Source organism: Labrus bergylta, chromosome 9 (assembly GCF_963930695.1).
Source record: "Labrus bergylta chromosome 9, fLabBer1.1, whole genome shotgun sequence".
Lineage (NCBI taxonomy): Eukaryota > Metazoa > Chordata > Actinopteri > Labriformes > Labridae > Labrus > Labrus bergylta.
Window position 1 is genome coordinate 31,479,827 of NC_089203.1, and position 18,336 is coordinate 31,498,162.

General features: G+C 50.3%; 3 protein-coding genes across 6 annotated transcripts in view; 2 read left to right on the forward strand and 1 right to left on the reverse strand.

Annotated features, from left to right (window-relative positions):
- Window positions 1-3,101, forward strand: part of LOC110006215 (cytokine-dependent hematopoietic cell linker) — a 30,139-nt gene extending 27,038 nt beyond the window's left edge. For all 3 annotated transcript variants that reach the window (XM_065958386.1, XM_065958387.1, XM_065958388.1), the window contains one exon: window positions 801-3,101. In XM_065958386.1, the coding sequence (XP_065814458.1) occupies window positions 801-1,054 (254 nt within the window). In that variant the 3' untranslated portion in view covers window positions 1,055-3,101. The remainder of the gene's footprint in view (window positions 1-800) is intronic.
- On the reverse strand, window positions 2,043-9,828 carry LOC109975973 (zinc finger protein 518B). 2 transcript variants are annotated; one of them, XM_020626199.3, is made up of 2 exons: window positions 9,697-9,828; window positions 2,043-6,791 (listed from the first exon to the last, which is right to left on the reverse strand). In XM_020626199.3, exon 2 carries the CDS (start codon window positions 6,637-6,639, stop codon window positions 4,234-4,236), a length of 2,406 nt encoding a protein of 801 aa, XP_020481855.2. In that variant the 5' UTR covers window positions 6,640-6,791; window positions 9,697-9,828; the 3' UTR covers window positions 2,043-4,233. The 2 variants fall into 2 exon arrangements, with proteins under 2 accessions (XP_020481855.2, XP_020481857.2); XM_020626201.3 differs by lacking the exon at window positions 9,697-9,828 and adding an exon at window positions 8,595-8,733.
- Window positions 9,829-10,278: 450 nt separating this feature from the next.
- Window positions 10,279-17,963, forward strand: gsr (glutathione reductase). Its single transcript, XM_065958389.1, is given in 10 exon segments — window positions 10,279-11,113; window positions 11,456-11,627; window positions 12,850-12,876; window positions 12,971-13,059; window positions 16,801-16,870; window positions 16,945-17,092; window positions 17,174-17,228; window positions 17,311-17,410; window positions 17,672-17,735; window positions 17,738-17,963. Coding segments are annotated over 10 exon segments (984 nt in total). The 5' UTR covers window positions 10,279-11,051; the 3' UTR covers window positions 17,935-17,963.
- The last annotated feature ends 373 nt before the right edge of the window (window positions 17,964-18,336 follow it).

Below are 18,336 nucleotides of genomic sequence, written 5' to 3' on the forward strand. Positions count from 1 at the left end.
ACACACTCATGTACATGTAATATACCTACACACTCATGTACATGTAATATACCTACACACTCATGTACATGTAATATACCTACACACTCATGTACCTACACACTCATGTACATGTAATATACCTACACCCTCATGTACATGTAATATACCTACACACTCATGTACATGTAATATACCTACACACTCATGTACCTACACCCTCATGTACATGTAATATACCTACACACTATGTACATGTAATATACCTACACACTCATGTACCTACACCCTCATGTACATGTAATATACCTACACACTCATGTACCTACACCCTCATGTACATGTAATATACCTACACACTCATGTACATGTAATATACCTACACACTCATGTACATGTAATATACCTACACACTCATGTACATGTAATATACCTACACCCTCATGTACATGTAATATACCTACACACTCATGTACATGTAATATACCTACACACTCATGTACCTACACACTCATGTGTATGTAATATACCTACACACTCATGTGTATGTAATATACCTACACACTCATGTGTATGTCATATACCTACACACTCATGTGTATGTCATATACCTACACACTCATGTGTATGTCATATACCTACACACTCATGTGTATGTCATATACCTACACACTCATGTGTATGTCATAACACACATTTTAATGTTATCCCCAAACATCTCGTCTCGTCCTGTACACACTCAGAACAATCCCCCTCAGATCAGATGTCACCTTCCTTCTCTCTTCAGCGTCATCATAACTTGTTCTCTCGTCTTCTTGCAGATGTTCGTCTCGGTGGCAGACATCATCAAGTTCCACTCCATCTTCCCGATCGTCCTCATCAGTGGAAGGAGTCTACCCGGGAGCAGATACCCAGAAAACTGTGTGCTGACGTGTCCCATTACAAAAAGGGACGTGGACCAGCTGCTGCAATGAGACGGGGGAACAATGGCAACGACGAGGACCAGCTGAGTCCCAGCTCGGTCATCACAGCAGCAGAGCCGGAGTCTGAGAGCGCCCTGAAGGCTAACGAGTAAAGACGGAGGGATACAGCTTCACCTTTAAAGAATGAATATAATATATTACTGGACGTTCACACGATCAGAGGAAAAACACATTTTTAATTATTTCTCACTATGGGTAAGGGTTAGGGGTCATGAGCAACTTCAAAGCCTGGATGTTTATTTTGAATTAAGTCATTTTATCATTTTGATGTTCTACATCTATTGGTTTTATTTAAAGAAGATTCTGAAAACGATCAGAAAGCAAAACACCATGAGTGAGACCCCCGAGTCCCGCTGTCTGTGATGATGTCAGAGTCATATGTACAGTGTGTTTACATCGCCCGGACAGCCAGCTGACTCCTCCCCTTGTGTATAAAAGTTGTTTAATTGAGGGACTAGAGAAAAGAAGAATAACATACTGTACTCACTGCTTAACTGTGTTTCTAGATCACGCTCATTTCAGGTAAATTTACATGCAGTGTGAAGATACCAGCATAATAAAGATCGCTAGCATTAGCATGCTAACACAACAATGCAGCACGAGTTGTTTTGGTTCCATGCTGGTGCTCAAGGGCGACATCTGCTGGATCAAAAAATCACATATAAAGAGTTTAAAGTGTTTGAATGTTATGTTCCTCTAACTCTAACATGTGTCTCTAATCTGTCTACAAACCCTCCAATGATGAGAAAAGTCCATCCTCTCCGTCTTCTGCCTGCTCCTCTTTTCAGAAAATGTGTGCTCAAACAGGCTGTTTGGCGATTTTCCCTTCATGACATCACAAAGGGCTACTCCCCCAGGTGGGTGACACTCCCACAGCTAGGTGTTTGTTCTGCCCTCTGAGTCTGCCTTCTCACCGTGAACAATAGGACATGGAGCGAGAAAGACCGAGTACACCCAAGCCCTCCCAGAGAGGATGCGTGGTCAGACACAGCTCATTTACATATTTAAAGGTACAGACACCAAAGCCCTTCCAGAGACTCATCTTCACGAGCAGTAAAAGAACAAGTCGTTCAGCTGCCGTTCAGTTTACTTTGTTTTAATAAAAAAAGAGTTTTGTTGCACAATAGATTTATAAAAGCACGGAGCACATGAATTACAACACAGACAATAAAAAAAAAAACACTCTGAACAGTAACATGAATATTTGTTAAACAAGAATGAGAGGCGAAGCGGGACACTGAGGAGGACGGGCGCTCACGCCTTTAAACAGAGCGCACACGGCAGCAGCTTTAGTGTCTGCAGCGTCAGAACAGCTGCTCCTGAACACGATATCAGAAAGTATTTACACAATAAAAGTCCTATCATCATCATATACATCATGATTACATTATAAACTGCACAGGAGACACAGACGAGCGTGTTATTCTTAAACCAGTTTCTTCTTCGACCCATCCAAGGTGCGTCGCTGTGTACGTAAAGTTAGCTTCTCCCGCTAACAGGATAAAGGTTAAAGGTGACCTCACAGAGAGGAAACTGTTTGGCACACGGAGGAGTTAATATCAGCGGAGTTAAGACATTAAAATGTCATGGAAACACAAAGTGAGGTAAACAATAATAAATAGAAATCATAGATTATCCTCAATGCGAAGTTTACCGGAGACTACGAAGAGCGAAGGAATGCGAGGTCACCGTCAAGCTGTCCATATTTAAATTAGGACTGTCAAACGATTATTTTAAATCACGATTAATCCCTAAATCTCAAAAGTGAATCACGATGAATCACATTTTAATCGCATGTTTGAAAGTCCAAAACTTGTTAGGCTTTTATTTTGAAGGTTTGTCCTGTCTGAAGGTGGGAGTACTTTACTTACTGTGTGCTTTTATTTTGAAATAAAGTAAGGAGCTTCCTGTAGATGGAAGGTTAGAACATGAAGTTAAGCACAGAAACAGGAAGTAGTTATGGATCCCAAAGTGAGGTCAAACAGCTCAAAGGAACGATAACAAAGGTTAATGTGTGATCACATAAGGTCAGTGTGTGATGTCATAAGGTCAGTGTGTGATGTCATAAGGTCAGTGTGTGATGTCATAAGGTGGATATTACTGTCTGAGAGTTTGTTAAAGTGAAATGAGACATTCAAAGATGCAGCAGTGTCCTTCTTTTACATCACTGAGACTACAGGGAGACACTGAGGACCACTATCTACGGAGAGCCTGAAGGGACAAACAGGAGATTAATGTGATTAACTCGTTAATGCTGACAGTTCTACTTTAAATACTTTGTCATCCTCAAGCTGTTGCCCTACAGAATCATACAGCAGCGAGCGGTGCAGTGAGACGTTTGTTCCGCTGGTGACGTCCAATCAGTCGAGTTCATGACCAGGAGAGGTCAGCAGAGTAAAAAAGAGTGACATGGGACGCTGAGGTTTCACTGCACTCAACACACCCTGTAGTACACTACACACCTCTATGTGTCCTTTCACCTTCATACAATATCACCCCAATATAAATCTGTACCTGAACGCACCGCCACACTGCTGACACACACATCATGAACAATGACATAATGTCTGAGCCGTCTCTCTAACACCAGCTATCGTCGTCCTGAAGCGGTCATGTACATGCTCAGTTCCTCTCCAGCTGAGTGACCATCTCATCTTCATTATAAATCTTTTCCACACGTGTTTGATAACTCAACATAATAAATATCTATATCGGTCTTTCTCTGCAGATAGATAGATAGAGATATCGGTGTCAGATTCCTTCCCTTGGACTCTTCTGTTGATCTAATTAATTACAACAGAGGGCAGAAATCCTTCAACAGGAATGTTTTCTTTGTACATTATTGTTGCTGATATCGCTCAAGGCCAGAACAGAGACCTTCAACTGATCACAATACTCCCTCTTGACTTTCTCCACTCATCTGCAACAAACATGCCGATAGATCAATCATCTCGTATGAAACCTCACTGATGCAGAATAAAAGATAAATACTGTTAGTTATCCTGTTTGAGTAAACAGCATGCGGTGTTGTACTCCGACAGGTCGACTACATAACGCCCGCGGTCTAACCCCGCCCACCATCTTTGAAACAGTCAAACTGCATTGCACCTGAACTCTCTGCGTCCCATATAAATAACAAACATTTAAAGTCAGTGATATTCAGACGTCCATTTCTTTAGGAAAATAACAGCCTTAATATTGAGTGTATTTAAAGTCCACGTTGTAATACTAGTCCTCGTGTAGTCCTGTTTGTGGTTCTCTGTCCTTACATTCATGAGAAGACGCCGACCGTGCAGCCCATCACCTCGTACTTCTGCCCCATCACTTTACTCAGTCTCATTCTGAGGATTTGGCACTTCGGGGCCCCCGTGGAGGCTCCTGTATCTGATAAAGTGTGCGCCCTGGCTGCCGGTGCCGAAGAAGCCCGGGGCCTGGGATGATTGAGCACGACCACGGGCTGGTTGGGTCGTGGTCGTTTCACCGGCTGGTCCTCCTTCAGAGGGACCGGATAAATAACTGAGCAGTCAGTCGGACTGCCCGGAGCTCCCCGAGTCTTACACTTAGATAATCGCAGTTTCAGTCCCTTCCTGTTCTTTTTCCACTCTCCAACTTGAACCCTCTGCAGAGACACGGTGAGGAACTTTGAGTAGACGTCGTGCTCGCTCCTCGCCAGAGGAGGCTCCGCCTCTACGCTCACTTTAGAAACAGGCTTCTGATCTGTTGGAGGTTTCACATCAGGAGTTTGACTCTGTTTGTGGTCGTCCGGCGGCTTGGTGCCACTTTCCTCCTCCTTGACTTGGATTGGATCCACATGGTTGAGGGGGGGAGGGGCTTCAATCCCTTTATCGAGCTGCTCGACTTTTACAGACTCCGTGGCGTGGCGTGCGACGCAGCTTAACGATACGTCTCTTTTGAGCACCTGAGCAGAGCAGCCCAGTGCCGGCAGCTCCTTCACCAGGTCTGTGCTGGTCGTTATCTCGTTGTTTTCTCGGGTTATGGCGCCCGAGCTGTTGTTCATCACTATACCGCGCAGAGCCGCCATGACTAGCGGCTGGATGGAGCCTTGCACGTCCTCCGGTTGTTGACTTAACGAGAACACGGATGAGATGACTGGAAAGCTCTCCGCTTCTGGCTCCGCCCTCTCTGTGTTTTTATTATTTAATCTGGCTTCCTGTGTCCAAGTTGAGACTTTTGGATGTGTGCCGTTAGACAGCGCCGGTGTTTTGACCACCGAGGACCCCTTACTCGCCTTGAGTCCTGAAAAACATTCATTTGCACCTTTTCCCGTACAAACTGAAATCATCGGAGGTTTCTGTTTGAGGGCTGAAACTGAGGACACACACACGGACGGAGAAGAAGACTTTGAATCCTGCTGGTTGGAGCCCCCTGCCTCTTTCTTCATGATGGAGGCCGTGATGTTGTTGAGGCGGACGCCAGGTTCCAGCTTCACACCCGACTGCACGTCTCGAGGAACACTCTTTAAGTCCCTCGTCCCCCGTTGTTGTTGGCAGCTCTTGGATTGCTGATGAACTGAACTCGTCCTCTGATCTGCTCTCTGAGAAACACCGGCACCCGTGTTCTCTGTCTGCAGGTTGCTAGGCAACGTGTTAGGAGTCCAGGTGGAGGTGAGAGTGGGCGGAGCTGCACTAACTTTGATCCCACTGTTTCCCTCCTTCACAGAACTGAAGATGCTTTTTGAAACTTTCCTGGGCGTGGCGGCGTGACCCTCCAGGTCGATTATTTCTCCTGATCCTCTCTTGAGTCCATTTTTTTCTTTGCTGACGTGATTCTGCTGATTGTTGTAAACGTTGACCACAGCAGGAGGCGCCACGTTCACGTCCTTCATGTCGTACGGCTTCCTGTTGACCGAGCACTTCCCCGTGTTTGGAGGATTAAATGAAGAGGATAAAGGTTTCCCGGGTGCAGAGTTTGCAGAGACCGTGGTCCGTGTGTCTTTTATCACAGACTCATTCTCCTGCTGAGAGACGAGCCTCAGCTTGAGCTCCTTGGTCCCGTTGACAGTCCTGACCTCCACAAGCTCCACCAAACAGTCTGCAGGGATGTTGACCTCCTCTGGGAGGGGCACAGTGAGAGCCCTGCTCTGCTGAATGAGTCCGTTGAGAGGGGGGAGGAGTTCTGTCTTACTGTTCATGACACTGGATGTCTTGTGGTCCAGAGTTCTCCCCCTTTGCTCGTCCGGTCTGACAGCAGGTGCACTCGGTCTGGGCACCGTGACCCTGACAGCAGGTCGTAGGGATGATGTCACAGCAGTGGGCACACCTGGTAAGGCACTGGAGAGCGGAGCATGTGGACTCTTTGTGGAGCCAGGTTTAGCAGCTCCTTGACTAAGACTCTTACTGTGCAGACGCTCGATGTGCTTGACCAGGCACAGCCTCCTCATGTAGCCCTGACCGCAGTGAGGACACTGGAACTGATACTTTACGGTGTGAAGCTTCACATGAGCCGTCAGCTCGGCCTCGCTGAACGACACGTTGTTGCAGTAAAAACAGTAAAACCTCATCCCCATGTGCTCGATCCTGTGCTTCTTGAAGACAGCAGGGTCCGTCGTAGCAAATCCACATTTGTCACAGTACATGACGTTAGAAGTTGTTAAAGCCAAACTGGAGTGTCCCACTTTCACCGGCGGTGGCGTACTTTGATAGCTGGTGGGCTTCATGTCGTCAAGCGGTGTCTGCTGGTCACAAGCCAGTCGCTCCACAACTCTCCAACGCTGCAGCTACACATTGGAGGAAGTGTCCATAACGAGCTGGGCGTCCGGGGCTCGTCCCCTCAGAGACGGACTGTGAGGTCAGAGAGGGTGACTTCCTCCTGCGGAAAGCATGAGACAAAAAAAACACAGTTTAGTCTTTTCATCTAAAAAGTCTCTTGTGTCACATTGAGCAGTGCGACTGATAAACCGGTATATGATGCTGACACACCATCATCCACCGCTACGCGATTTAAAACCTGCCCTCGATCGTTTTGTAATGTTATACTGGGATACAAAGGGATGCAGACCAGGCGAGCAACGCCCCTTTTTACCATCTGTTCTCCGTCTTGAAGAACTGGGAGACAGAAAGAGAGACTCATGGGCTGTCAATGTAGAAGGATAAAAGTGCACGTTGTGGATTTTTCTGAACCCCTAACCCCCAAAACAGAATGCGTTTTATATTCCAGATTTTACTGTAAAGTCCTCCTGTGTGTCTTTTATGACGTTCACACAGCAGAACCTCCTGAAGTGTTCTCACTCTGAGCGTCATGTGATCACTCAAACATCTGAATGTTTCTCTCTTCACTCTGAGCGTCATGTGATCACTCAAACATCTGAATGTTTCTCCTCCAGCCTCCTCGTGTTTATTCTGCAGAAAGTCAGAGTGAGCTGATGTGAGAACACAGCAGGATATAATCAGGAGAATTCACCTGGAGCCAGTGGGAGGGGCCAGTGGGAGGGGCCAGTGGGAGGGGCCAGTGGGAGGGGGTGGTGACCTTCATTCCCTGTGGTCACTGCACGACCATAGACTGTCTGCACGCCACCTCTACCATCTCTGTGCTCTAATCAACCTGCTGCTGCATGTTTCCTGTTCTCCAGGATGTTCTTCTCCTCTCTTTACTTCACACTGAGATTCTGTTCAACTACACGTAGCATTGATACAAACACACATATTCTCATTATAGAGTCCTATGGAGGTGAAAGTCTCCTGCTGTGAGGTGCATGTGTGAACAACCACATCAAGAGGATAACATCCCGTCTGCTAGCCTTACAGTTAGAGACGATCTTTGATGTTTAACAGTATTAAAAACAGCCTCTGTGTGTGTGTGTGTGTGTGTGTGTGTGTGTGTGTGTGTGTGTGTGTGTGTGTGTGTGTGTGTGTGTGTCTCTGTGTGTCTGTCTGTGTGTCTCTCTGTGTGTCTCTGTGTGTGTCTCTCTGTGTGTCTCTCTGTGTGTCTCTCTGTGTGTCTCTGTGTGTGTCTCTCTGTGTGTGTGTCTGTCTCTCTGTGTGTCTCTCTCTGTATGTGTGTGTGTGTGTGTGTGTGTGTGTGTGTGTCTCTGTGTGTCTGTCTGTGTGTCTCTCTGTGTGTCTCTCTGTGTGTCTCTGTGTGTCTCTCTGTGTGTGTGTCTCTCTGTGTCTCTCTGTGTGTGTGTCTCTCTGTGTGTCTCTCTGTGTGTCTCTCTGTGTGTCTGTCTGTGTGTCTCTCTGTGTGTCTGTCTGTGTGTCTCTCTGTGTGTGTGTCTCTCTGTGTCTCTCTGTGTGTCTCTCTGTGTGTCTCTCTGTGTGTCTGTCTGTGTGTCTCTCTGTGTGTCTCTCTGTGTGTCTCTCTGTGTGTCTCTCTGTGTGTCTCTCTGTGTGTCTGTCTGTGTGTCTCTCTGTGTGTCTGTCTGTGTGTCTCTCTGTGTGTCTGTCTGTGTGTCTCTCTGTGTGTCTCTCTGTGTGTCTCTCTGTGTGTCTGTCTGTGTGTCTCTCTGTGTGTGTGTGTGTTGGAGGGGCCCCCAGAGCCCTGACAGACTTTGTAATCGGCCCTGGTTAGAGAGCTGACATTCATCAAGGGCCCCTAAAGATCCTCCTTCCCCTCATAACACATTCTAACGGTTAGTTAAGACCCCCGGTTAACTAATTCAGATGTAGTCAGTACTGTGTGATCCTGTAGTCCGGGATGTGATCCTGTAGTCCGGGATGTGATCCTGTAGTCCGGGATGTGATCCTGTAGTCCGGGTTGTGATCCTGTAGTCCGGGATGTGATCCTGTAGTCCGGGATGTGATCCTGTAGTCCGGGATGTGATCCTGTAGTCCGGGATGTGATCCTGTGGTCCGGGATGTGATCCTGTGGTCCGGGATGTGATCCTGTGGTCCGGGTTGTGATCCTGTAGTCCGGGATGTGATCCTGTAGTCCGGGATGTGATCCTGTAGTCCGGGTTGTGATCCTGTAGTCCGGGATGTGATCCTGTAGTCCGGGATGTGATCCTGTAGTCCGGGATGTGATCCTGTAGTCCGGGTTGTGATCCTGTAGTCCGGGATGTGATCCTGTAGTCCGGGATGTGATCCTGTGGTCCGGGTTGTGATCCTGTAGTCCGGGATGTGATCCTGTAGTCCGGGATGTGATCCTGTAGTCCGGGATGTGATCCTGTAGTCCGGGTTGTGATCCTGTAGTCCGGGATGTGATCCTGTAGTCCGGGATGTGATCCTGTAGTCCGGGATGTGATCCTGTAGTCCGGGTTGTGATCCTGTAGTCCGGGATGTGATCCTGTAGTCCGGGATGTGTTCCTGTAGTCCGGGATGTGATCCTGTAGTCCGGGATGTGATCCTGTGGTCCGGGATGTGATCCTGTGGTCCGGGTTGTGATCCTGTAGTCCGGGTTGTGATCCTGTAGTCCGGGATGTGATCCTGTAGTCCGGGATGTGATCCTGTAGTCCGGGATGTGATCCTGTAGTCCGGGTTGTGATCCTGTAGTCCGGGTTGTGATCCTGTAGTCCGGGATGTGATCCTGTAGTCCGGGTTGTGATCCTGTAGTCCGGGATGTGATCCTGTAGTCCGGGTTGTGATCCTGTAGTCCGGGTTGTGATCCTGTAGTCCGGGTTGTGTTCCGTTAGATTTAAGGGAAAAAGGCCACAACGAGCGGAGAGAGAGAGAGAGAGAGAGAGAGAGGGGGGGAGAGAGAGGGGGGGAGACGGGGGAGAGAGGGGAGACGGGGAGAGACGGGTTACCCTAACACAACAGACTGAGTCAGACTCACGTACCGTCTTCAGGACGGGGCAGCAGCTTTTGAAGTCTGTAAATCCTTTTTGAACTGAACGCTGTTTGCACGGTCAGCCGAGCCGAGCTTACTGTTAGCAATCTGCAGCTAGCTACAACGACCCGTGAAAAGGCTGCTGTCGCCTTCAAAATAAGAACCTGCTCTGTTAGTTCTCCCTCTTTGTCGATTAAACTCTGTCTATTTATTGTGAATACAGTCATTATGTATCTATTGTTTACGTTAAACTGGTCTGGTATTGGTAGTGGTAGCTACACAACATGACTCGTGTATGTTTTCAAGAGTTAGGTCTTAATCTGAAAGTCTTAACCGGAAGCTTGAATTTTTCTATTTATTTTTATTTTGACACGCTCAACAGTGACCGCCCACTTTTTCAGCAGCTCTGGTACCGGAAGTGAATTTACGGTTCAATGCTTTACAGAAAGTCGTTAAATCAGAACTTTTAATCCTGGAAACAAACCAACCCACGAACAAAACACTCGTGACTGTGGAACAGCTGACTCAGCACGAAGACGACTTCTTAAAACAAGAAAAAAGGCAAAGGTACAAGACTGTGAAGTGAAGGAACTACACATCCCACAATGCATTGCTATTCAAACAAACTGTAGTTTTAGTGAACTTGTCTCTTAACGTACACGGACCTTCTTTGTGTTCGTGTTTATAACGTTATTAATAATGTTGGAGTTTATTTTTTATATTATCTTGAACTTTGATCTTTAGTGGAAGCCGCCGAGAGCTAGCTCGCGGGGACAGTACGCATTTCCATGGTAACAGCGAACTCCACCAACCAGAGACGTCGCTGTGAAACTAGGATTGTGGGTAGTGTAGTTCTTTTTTTTAAGACCAGAAATCGTGAATAAACCGTGTTTTTCTTAAAACGAGATTGATATTTCACGAACTTGTGTCAACACGAGCATACACCATAGTGTCACGCTCACGTAGCTTTAGATGGTTATGACGTCATGGCTAATAATCAAATCCACCATGGAGAAAAACAACGGGGGTCTTCCTCCTGGGGTTACACTGCGTGGAGCAAGAACACGAGGAAATCTCATATTTCATGTGATTGTTGTTGATTTGTTCGAACAAAATGACAAACCACTTTGAAACGTGTGAGTGTAGCTCGGTTAGAAACACACTCCATTATTAGCACGAGTGGAAAGTCAGTGGGTCATTTAGACACCCACGCTGGTGTTAGTGGGCTGTGAGTTCACCCAGTGACACAGGAAGTGGTTTACAGCTTTAGTATTTGGTTAATGAAGTTTAACCCAAGCACAGGTGAGCACCGCCTGACAGGCTGGAAAGAGACCGAGGTGTGTAATGTCGTAAAGAGATGAAAACATGCTGTTCACACGGATCTGCAGGCTGCTTCATGCTGTAGCAGCATCACAGGCTTCATCCAGGTGAGGAACACAAACTGCTGAACAGCTCACATTATTGTCAACATGTCAACATTTTAACACCTTTAAATTCTTGAGTCCTTTTCGCTGCTCTCGTCCACCTGTTATTGTAACCGCCATACTGTAGCTGTGTGAGGATCACCATAACTATTGTGAAAACAGTTTCTGGGATTTGCACACCATTGTTGCAATTCACAATGACACAGCATTGGCTTTCACTTGACCCTCCCATTCGCCGTTTGTCGGACACACACGCCTGCATGCGAGCTTCCTGGTTATGGCAGTATTAAGCCAAGCCTCCTGCTGTCTGATCCGCAGAAAGCAACTTTTCTCGTCTTTTCGCAGACACGCAGTGATCCGCAGAAGCATGGCTTCAGGCCCCACTTCCACAGAAACCACTCGGTTCGACTTCCTGGTGATCGGCGGGGGGTCTGGAGGTCTGGCCGGGGCTCGGAGGGCGTCGGAGCTCGGTGCAGCCACCGCAGTCATCGAGAGTCACAAACTCGGAGGTACCTGCGTGAGTAAAAACTACACCCCCCGTCCCACCCCACTCCCCCCGTTATCCTCCCGACCCCCCCCCCCCCACTCCCCCCGTTTATCCTCCCGACCCCCCCCCCCCCTCCACTCCCCCCGTTATCCTCCCGACCCCCCCCCCCCCTCCACTCCCCCCGTTATCCTCCCGACCCCCCCCCCCCACTCCCCCCGTTATCCTCCCGTTATCCTCCCGACCCCCCCCACTCCCCCCGTTATCCTCCCGACCCCCCCCCCCCCCCCCCCCCCGTTATCCTCCCGACCTCTGTCACCGTCCTGTCCTCTCTGCAGCCTCATCACGCATGTCGGTGTCCAGGTTCACTGCGAAGCCTCCGGACTCCTTTTGTGGACCGGTTCTTTTTTGTGTGTGTACAACAAACGTTGGAAATGTAGAGCGTCTGTGCGGATGTGCACAGCTGTGATGGACAGGTGTTACCCTCACCTTCTATACTTTAAACCTTCAGTAGGATGTTGTTTTAGAAGTTTAAAATGATCAGTGATGTTAACAGGCGGGCACAGAACTGTTGTTAGAAATGAGGAAGTAAGAATAAAGTTACAAAATGATCCAGATTTATTCACTAATGATTGAATGATTATTTAGCTCAACACAGCTGTTATAGTGATTCTCAACATGTGGGTCGGGACCCTAAAGAGGGTCGCGGAGCAGTTTTTACTGGGTCGAGAGAGAGAGAGAGAGAGCTTAGGGGACTGTAGCCTCTGTACATGGGGCGTGCAAACTAACCGCTGGTGCCCCGTCACATTCTTTGTACTGTCTGAGGTCCAAATGTGAACAATCCTTTATTTGTAGTTCAATAACTCTTGAGTGGTTGATAAATATTTAGAGTTTTTATCGGGTCCTGAGGATGGTAACGAGCTGACCCCGGCGATGTCCCATCAGGCTACACCTGAAGACCAGGAGGGTCCATGTGGTCAAGCAGGAAGTATTGTGTTGTCACTTCCTGGTTAGTTCACATGAACACAGCGTGGGTGTTGAAAGTTGCAGCGCTGGTTTGACTACAAGGTAGATTGTGTAAGATAAGACATAAGAATGTTTCTTCTGTCTGAGACGATTATCAGAAGTTTGCAGCTTTCCTCTGTTACTCTTCTGACCTCTGAGGCCTTTGCTCTCTAACTTGAGCCGTGCTTGAATCTGATTGGTCCAGCTTTCATTCAGCTGATGTGCTCTGTGTGTGTGTGTTTCTCTTTAGGTCAATGTCGGCTGTGTCCCCAAGAAGGTACCGTCTTCTTTTGTTTCCGTTTCTGAGAGTCGTCATGGTGTCACATTCCGCCCGTGTCTGACCCGTGTCTGACCCGTGTCTCTCCTCGCAGGTCATGTGGAACGCTGCGGTGCACGCCGAGTATCTCCACGATCACGCTGATTACGGCTATGACGTGGAGAGTGTGCGCTTCAGCTGGGAGTAAGTATCACCAGCAGAGTGTGAAACCTGACACTGAATGAAGACTGAGCCGGATCACTGCCTCGTCTTCAGCCCCTCCTCCACCTTCAGCCCCTCCTCCACCTTCAGCCCCTCCTCCACCTTCAGCCCCTCCTCCACCTTCAGTCCCTCCTCCACCTTCAGCCCCTCCTCCACCTTCAGCCCCTCCTCCACCTTCAGTCCCTCCTCCACCTTCAGCCCCTCCTCCACCTTCAGTCCCTCCTCCACCTTCAGCCCCTCCTCCACCTTCAGTCCCTCCTCCACCTTCAGCCCCTCCTCCACCTTCAGTCCCTCCTCCACCTTCAGCCCCTCCTCCACCTTCAGTCCCTCCTCCACCTTCAGTCCCTCCTCCACCTTCAGCCCCTCCTCCACCTTCAGCCCTCTTCTCCTCCGTCCGCCTCGTCTTTAGTCCCTCCTCCACCTTCAGTCCCTCCTCCACCTTCAGTCCCTCCTCCACCTTCAGTCCCTCCTCCACCTTCAGCCCCTCCTCCACCTTCAGTCCCTCCTCCACCTTCAGCCCCTCCTCCACCTTCAGTCCCTCCTCCACCTTCAGCCCCTCCTCCACCTTCAGCCCCTCCTCCACCTTCAGTCCCTCCTCCACCTTCAGCCCCTCCTCCACCTTCAGCCCCTCCTCCACCTTCAGCCCCTCCTCCACCTTCAGTCCCTCCTCCACCTTCAGCCCCTCCTCCACCTTCAGTCCCTCCTCCACCTTCAGCCCCTCCTCCACCTTCAGCCCCTCCTCCACCTTCAGCCCTCTTCTCCTCCGTCTGCCTCGTCTTTAGTCCCTCCTCCACCTTCAGCCCCTCCTCCACCTTCAGTCCCTCCTCCACCTTCAGCCCTCTTCTCCTCCATCTGCCTCGTCTTCAGTCCCTCCTCCACCTTCAGCCCCTCCTCCACCTTCAGTCCCTCCTCCACCTTCAGCCCCTCCTCCACCTTCAGTCCCTCCTCCACCTTCAGCCCTCTTCTCCTCCGTCCGCCTCGTCTTCAGTTCCTCCTCCACCTTCAGTCCCTCCTCCACCTTCAGCCCTCTTCTCCTCCGTCCACCTCGTCTTTAGTCCCTCCTCCACCTTCAGCCCTCTTCTCCTCCGTCTGCCTCGTCTTCAGTCCCTCCTCCACCTTCAGCCCTCTTCTCCTCCGTCCACCTCGTCTTTAGTTCCTCCTCCACCTTCAGCCCCTCCTCCACCTTCAGTCCCTCCTCCACCTTCAGCCCTCTTCTCCTCCGTCTGCCTCGTCTTTAGTCCCTCCTCCACCTTCAGCCCCTCCTCCACCTTCAGCCCCTCCTCCACCTTCAGTCCCTCCTCCACCTTCAGCCCTCTTCTCCTCCGTCTGCCTCGTCTTCAGTCCCTCCTCCACCTTCAGCCCTCTTCTCCTCCGTCCGCCTCGTCTTTAGTCCCTCCTCCACCTTCAGCCCCTCCTCCACCTTCAGCCCCTCCTCCACCTTCAGCCCTCTTCTCCTCCGTCCGCCTCGTCTTTAGTTCCTCCTCCACCTTCAGTCCCTCCTCCACCTTCAGTCCCTCCTCCACCTTCAGCCCCTCCTCCACCTTCAGTTCCTCCTCCACCTTCAGCCCTCTTCTCCTCCGTCCGCCTCGTCTTTAGTTCCTCCTCCACCTTCAGCCCCTCCTCCACCTTCAGCCCCTCCTCCACCTTCAGTCCTCTTCTCCTCCGTCCGCCTCGTCTTTAGTCCCTCCTCCACCTTCAGTCCCTCCTCCACCTTCAGTCCCTCCTCCACCTTCAGCCCCTCCTCCACCTTCAGCCCTCTTCTCCTCCGTCCACCTCGTCTTTAGTCCCTCCTCCACCTTCAGCCCTCTTCTCCTCCGTCCACCTCGTCTTCAGCCCCTCCTCCACCTTCAGCCCTCTTCTCCTCCGTCTGCCTCGTCTTTAGTTCCTCCTCCACCTTCAGTCCCTCCTCCACCTTCAGCCCCTCCTCCACCTTCAGCCCTCTTCTCCTCCGTCCGCCTCGTCTTTAGTTCCTCCTCCACCTTCAGCCCCTCCTCCACCTTCAGTTCCTCCTCCACCTTCAGCCCTCTTCTCCTCCGTCCGCCTCGTCTTTAGTTCCTCCTCCACCTTCAGCCCCTCCTCCACCTTCAGCCCCTCCTCCACCTTCAGTCCTCTTCTCCTCCGTCCGCCTCGTCTTTAGTCCCTCCTCCACCTTCAGTCCCTCCTCCACCTTCAGTCCCTCCTCCACCTTCAGCCCCTCCTCCACCTTCAGCCCTCTTCTCCTCCGTCCACCTCGTCTTCAGCCCCTCCTCCACCTTCAGCCCTCTTCTCCTCCGTCTGCCTCGTCTTTAGTTCCTCCTCCACCTTCAGTCCCTCCTCCACCTTCAGCCCCTCCTCCACCTTCAGCCCTCTTCTCCTCCGTCCGCCTCGTCTTTAGTTCCTCCTCCACCTTCAGCCCCTCCTCCACCTTCAGCCCCTCCTCCACCTTCAGCCCTCTTCTCCTCCGTCCGCTTCGTCTTTAGTTCCTCCTCCACCTTCAGTCCCTCCTCCACCTTCAGCCCTCTTCTCCTCCGTCCGCCTCGTCTTTAGTCCCTCCTCCACCTTCAGCCCCTCCTCCACCTTCAGCCCTCTTCTCCTCCGTCTGCCTCGTCTTCAGCCCCTCCTCCACCTTCAGCCCCTCCTCCACCTTCAGCCCTCTTCTCCTCCGTCTGCCTCGTCTTCAGCCCCTCCTCCACCTTCAGCCCCTCCTCCACCTTCAGCCCTCTTCTCCTCCGTCTGCCTCGTCTTCAGCCCCTCCTCCACCTTCAGCCCCTCCTCCACCTTCAGCCCTCTTCTCCTCCGTCTGCTCGTCTTCAGCCCCTCCTCCACCTTCAGCCCTCCTCCACCTTCTTCAGCCCCTCCTCCACCTTCAGCCCTCTTCTCCCTCCGTCTGCCTCGTCTTCAGCCCCTCCTCCACCTTCAGTCCCTCCTCCACCTTCAGCCCCTCCTCCACCTTCAGTCTGCTTCTCCTCCGTCTGCCTCGTCTTTAAGGTGGAGTGTTTGTTGGCTGTGGTGCGTTAAAGGTCACAGTTGAGATAAGGCAGGAGTGTCTGTCTGCAATATGAGAGAAGTCCATTAATCTCCAATGTTCATCGGGGTGTGGAGGTGTGGCTGCATAATGGAAGTGTGTGTGTGTGTGTGTGTGTGTGTGTGTGTGTGTGTGTGTGTGTGTGTGTGTGTGTGTGTGTGTGTGTGTGTGTGGTGTGTGTGTGTGTGTGTGTGTGTGTGTGTGTGTGTGTGTGTGTGTGTGTGTGTGTGTGTGTGTGTGTGTGTGTGTGTGTGTGTGTGTGTGTGTGTGTGTGTGTGTGTGTGTGTGTGTGTGTGTGTGTGTGTGTGTGTGTGTGTGTGTGTGTGTGTGTGTGTGTGTGTGTGTGTGTGTGTGTGTGTGTGGGGTCTGCAGCTCGTGTTACGTTTTAGGGATGTTGTGATGAGACGGTGAAAAGTGAGACACAGGAGGAAGTGAAGCATCGTGTCTCTGAGCTGTGGGAACAATGGGCAAGCAGACGGTAACAAAAGAACTGCTGGGTTTAATTCCTCAGAACTTTCTCTGCACGAGTCTTCTTTCCAAGTCGGGTTTAAATCGACCTTCTGTTTCTGACATGTTACGGCCAAAGAACTAGGGCGACGACCACTCACTGACGGTGGACGGTCTCCTTGATGTGTCAGGATCTTTCAATCTGAACGTCAGAACCTGATCTTCTTCTTCATGTGTTACGAGCTCTCCTTCGTCCTTTCTTGTTTCTGCAGAACGCTGAAGGCCAAACGAGACGCGTACGTCAGTCACCTCAATCGCATTTACCGTAACAACCTGGACAAAGTAAGTTCACCTCGACCTACTCTTTGATGTTTGACCTCTAAACAGTCATAAAGAAAACCTCTGCTCCTTCTCAGGCGAAAATCCAAACCATCCAAGGCCACGCCCGCTTCACCAACGACCCCGAGCCCACTGTGGAGGTCAACGGCAGGAAGTACACGGCTCCTCACATCCTCATCGCCACTGGAGGGCAGCCGTCTGTTCTGAGTGAAGATGAAGTTCCAGGTCAGACATGTTAGTGACGCCATCAGGCTCCTGCCATTGTTTTGATTTCATCCTTAACGTTTCCTCGCTTTTATCGTTCAGGGGCCAATCTGGGCGTGACCAGCGATGGATTCTTTGAGCTGGAAACTCTGCCGAAGTAAGCGGACGATCAAATCTCCTGAGTGTTTGGCGCATGTGTGTGAGGTTCTGTGATTTAAAGGTGTTTTGTCTCCTAACAGGCGCAGCGTGATCGTGGGGGCGGGGTATATCGCCGTGGAGTTGGCGGGTATCCTGTCCACCCTGGGGTCCAAAACGTCCCTGATCATCCGGCAGACTGGAGTGAGACACACACTGAAGCTCAGCATCTGATACATGAGGGCTTTAAAAGAGAGTGACCTCTAAACATAGATAAACATAATTTACTAAATTTTCATAATTTTGTTCATTTTAAAAATGCACGTTTTATAAATAACATGTTGCACGGACTTGCTCCTCCTCCTTTGAAGGACTTTGGAAACTAGCACGTCTGCTATAATCTGGCGTTTTTACGCACTGTCCCTAACAAATAAATAAATAAACGCCCCCTCCTTCCCTCTGCAGGTGCTGAGGAACTTCGACAGCCTCATCAGCGCTAACTGTACCAAAGAGCTGCAGAACTCGGGCGTGACCTGTGGAAGAACTCGCAGGTGAAGTCTGTGTGTAAAATGGACAAAGGGCTGGAGGTGACGCTGGTTACCAAAGACCCCGAGAAGAAGAACGACGAGGAGAAGGTCAGAACCATCCAGGAGGTGGACTGTCTCCTCTGGGCCATCGGACGGCAGCCCAACACCTCAGGACTGAACATCGGGGAGATGGTAAAGTAAACAGTTTAGTGCTTTCACACCTGCACAGAGAAACTCAGGAAAATATTTACAAGAGCATGTGTGAACGCCGACACTCAGACTGTTGCCCTGATCAGAGCGCCGTTTCAAGTCATGTGTGAACGGGTCAGGAGGAGGGTCATGTGTGAACAGATCAGGAGGAGTGTCATGTATGAACAGATCAGGAGGAGGGTAATGTGTGAACAGATCAGGAGGAGGGTCATGTGTGAACAGATCAGGAGGAGGGTAATGTGTGAACAGATCAGGAGGAGCGTCATGTGAACAGGTCAGGAGGAGGGTCATGTGTGAACAGATCAGGAGGAGTGTCATGTGTGAACAGATCAGGAGGAGGGTCATGTGTGAACAGATCAGAGGAGTGTCATGTGTGAAAAGATCAGGAGGAGG

What these genes read in the sequence shown, in the direction of transcription:
- LOC109975973 (XM_020626199.3), bottom strand. Translation starts at nt 6,639, where the DNA reads ATGAAGCCCACCAGCTATCAAAGTACGCCACCGCCGGTGAAAGTGGGA.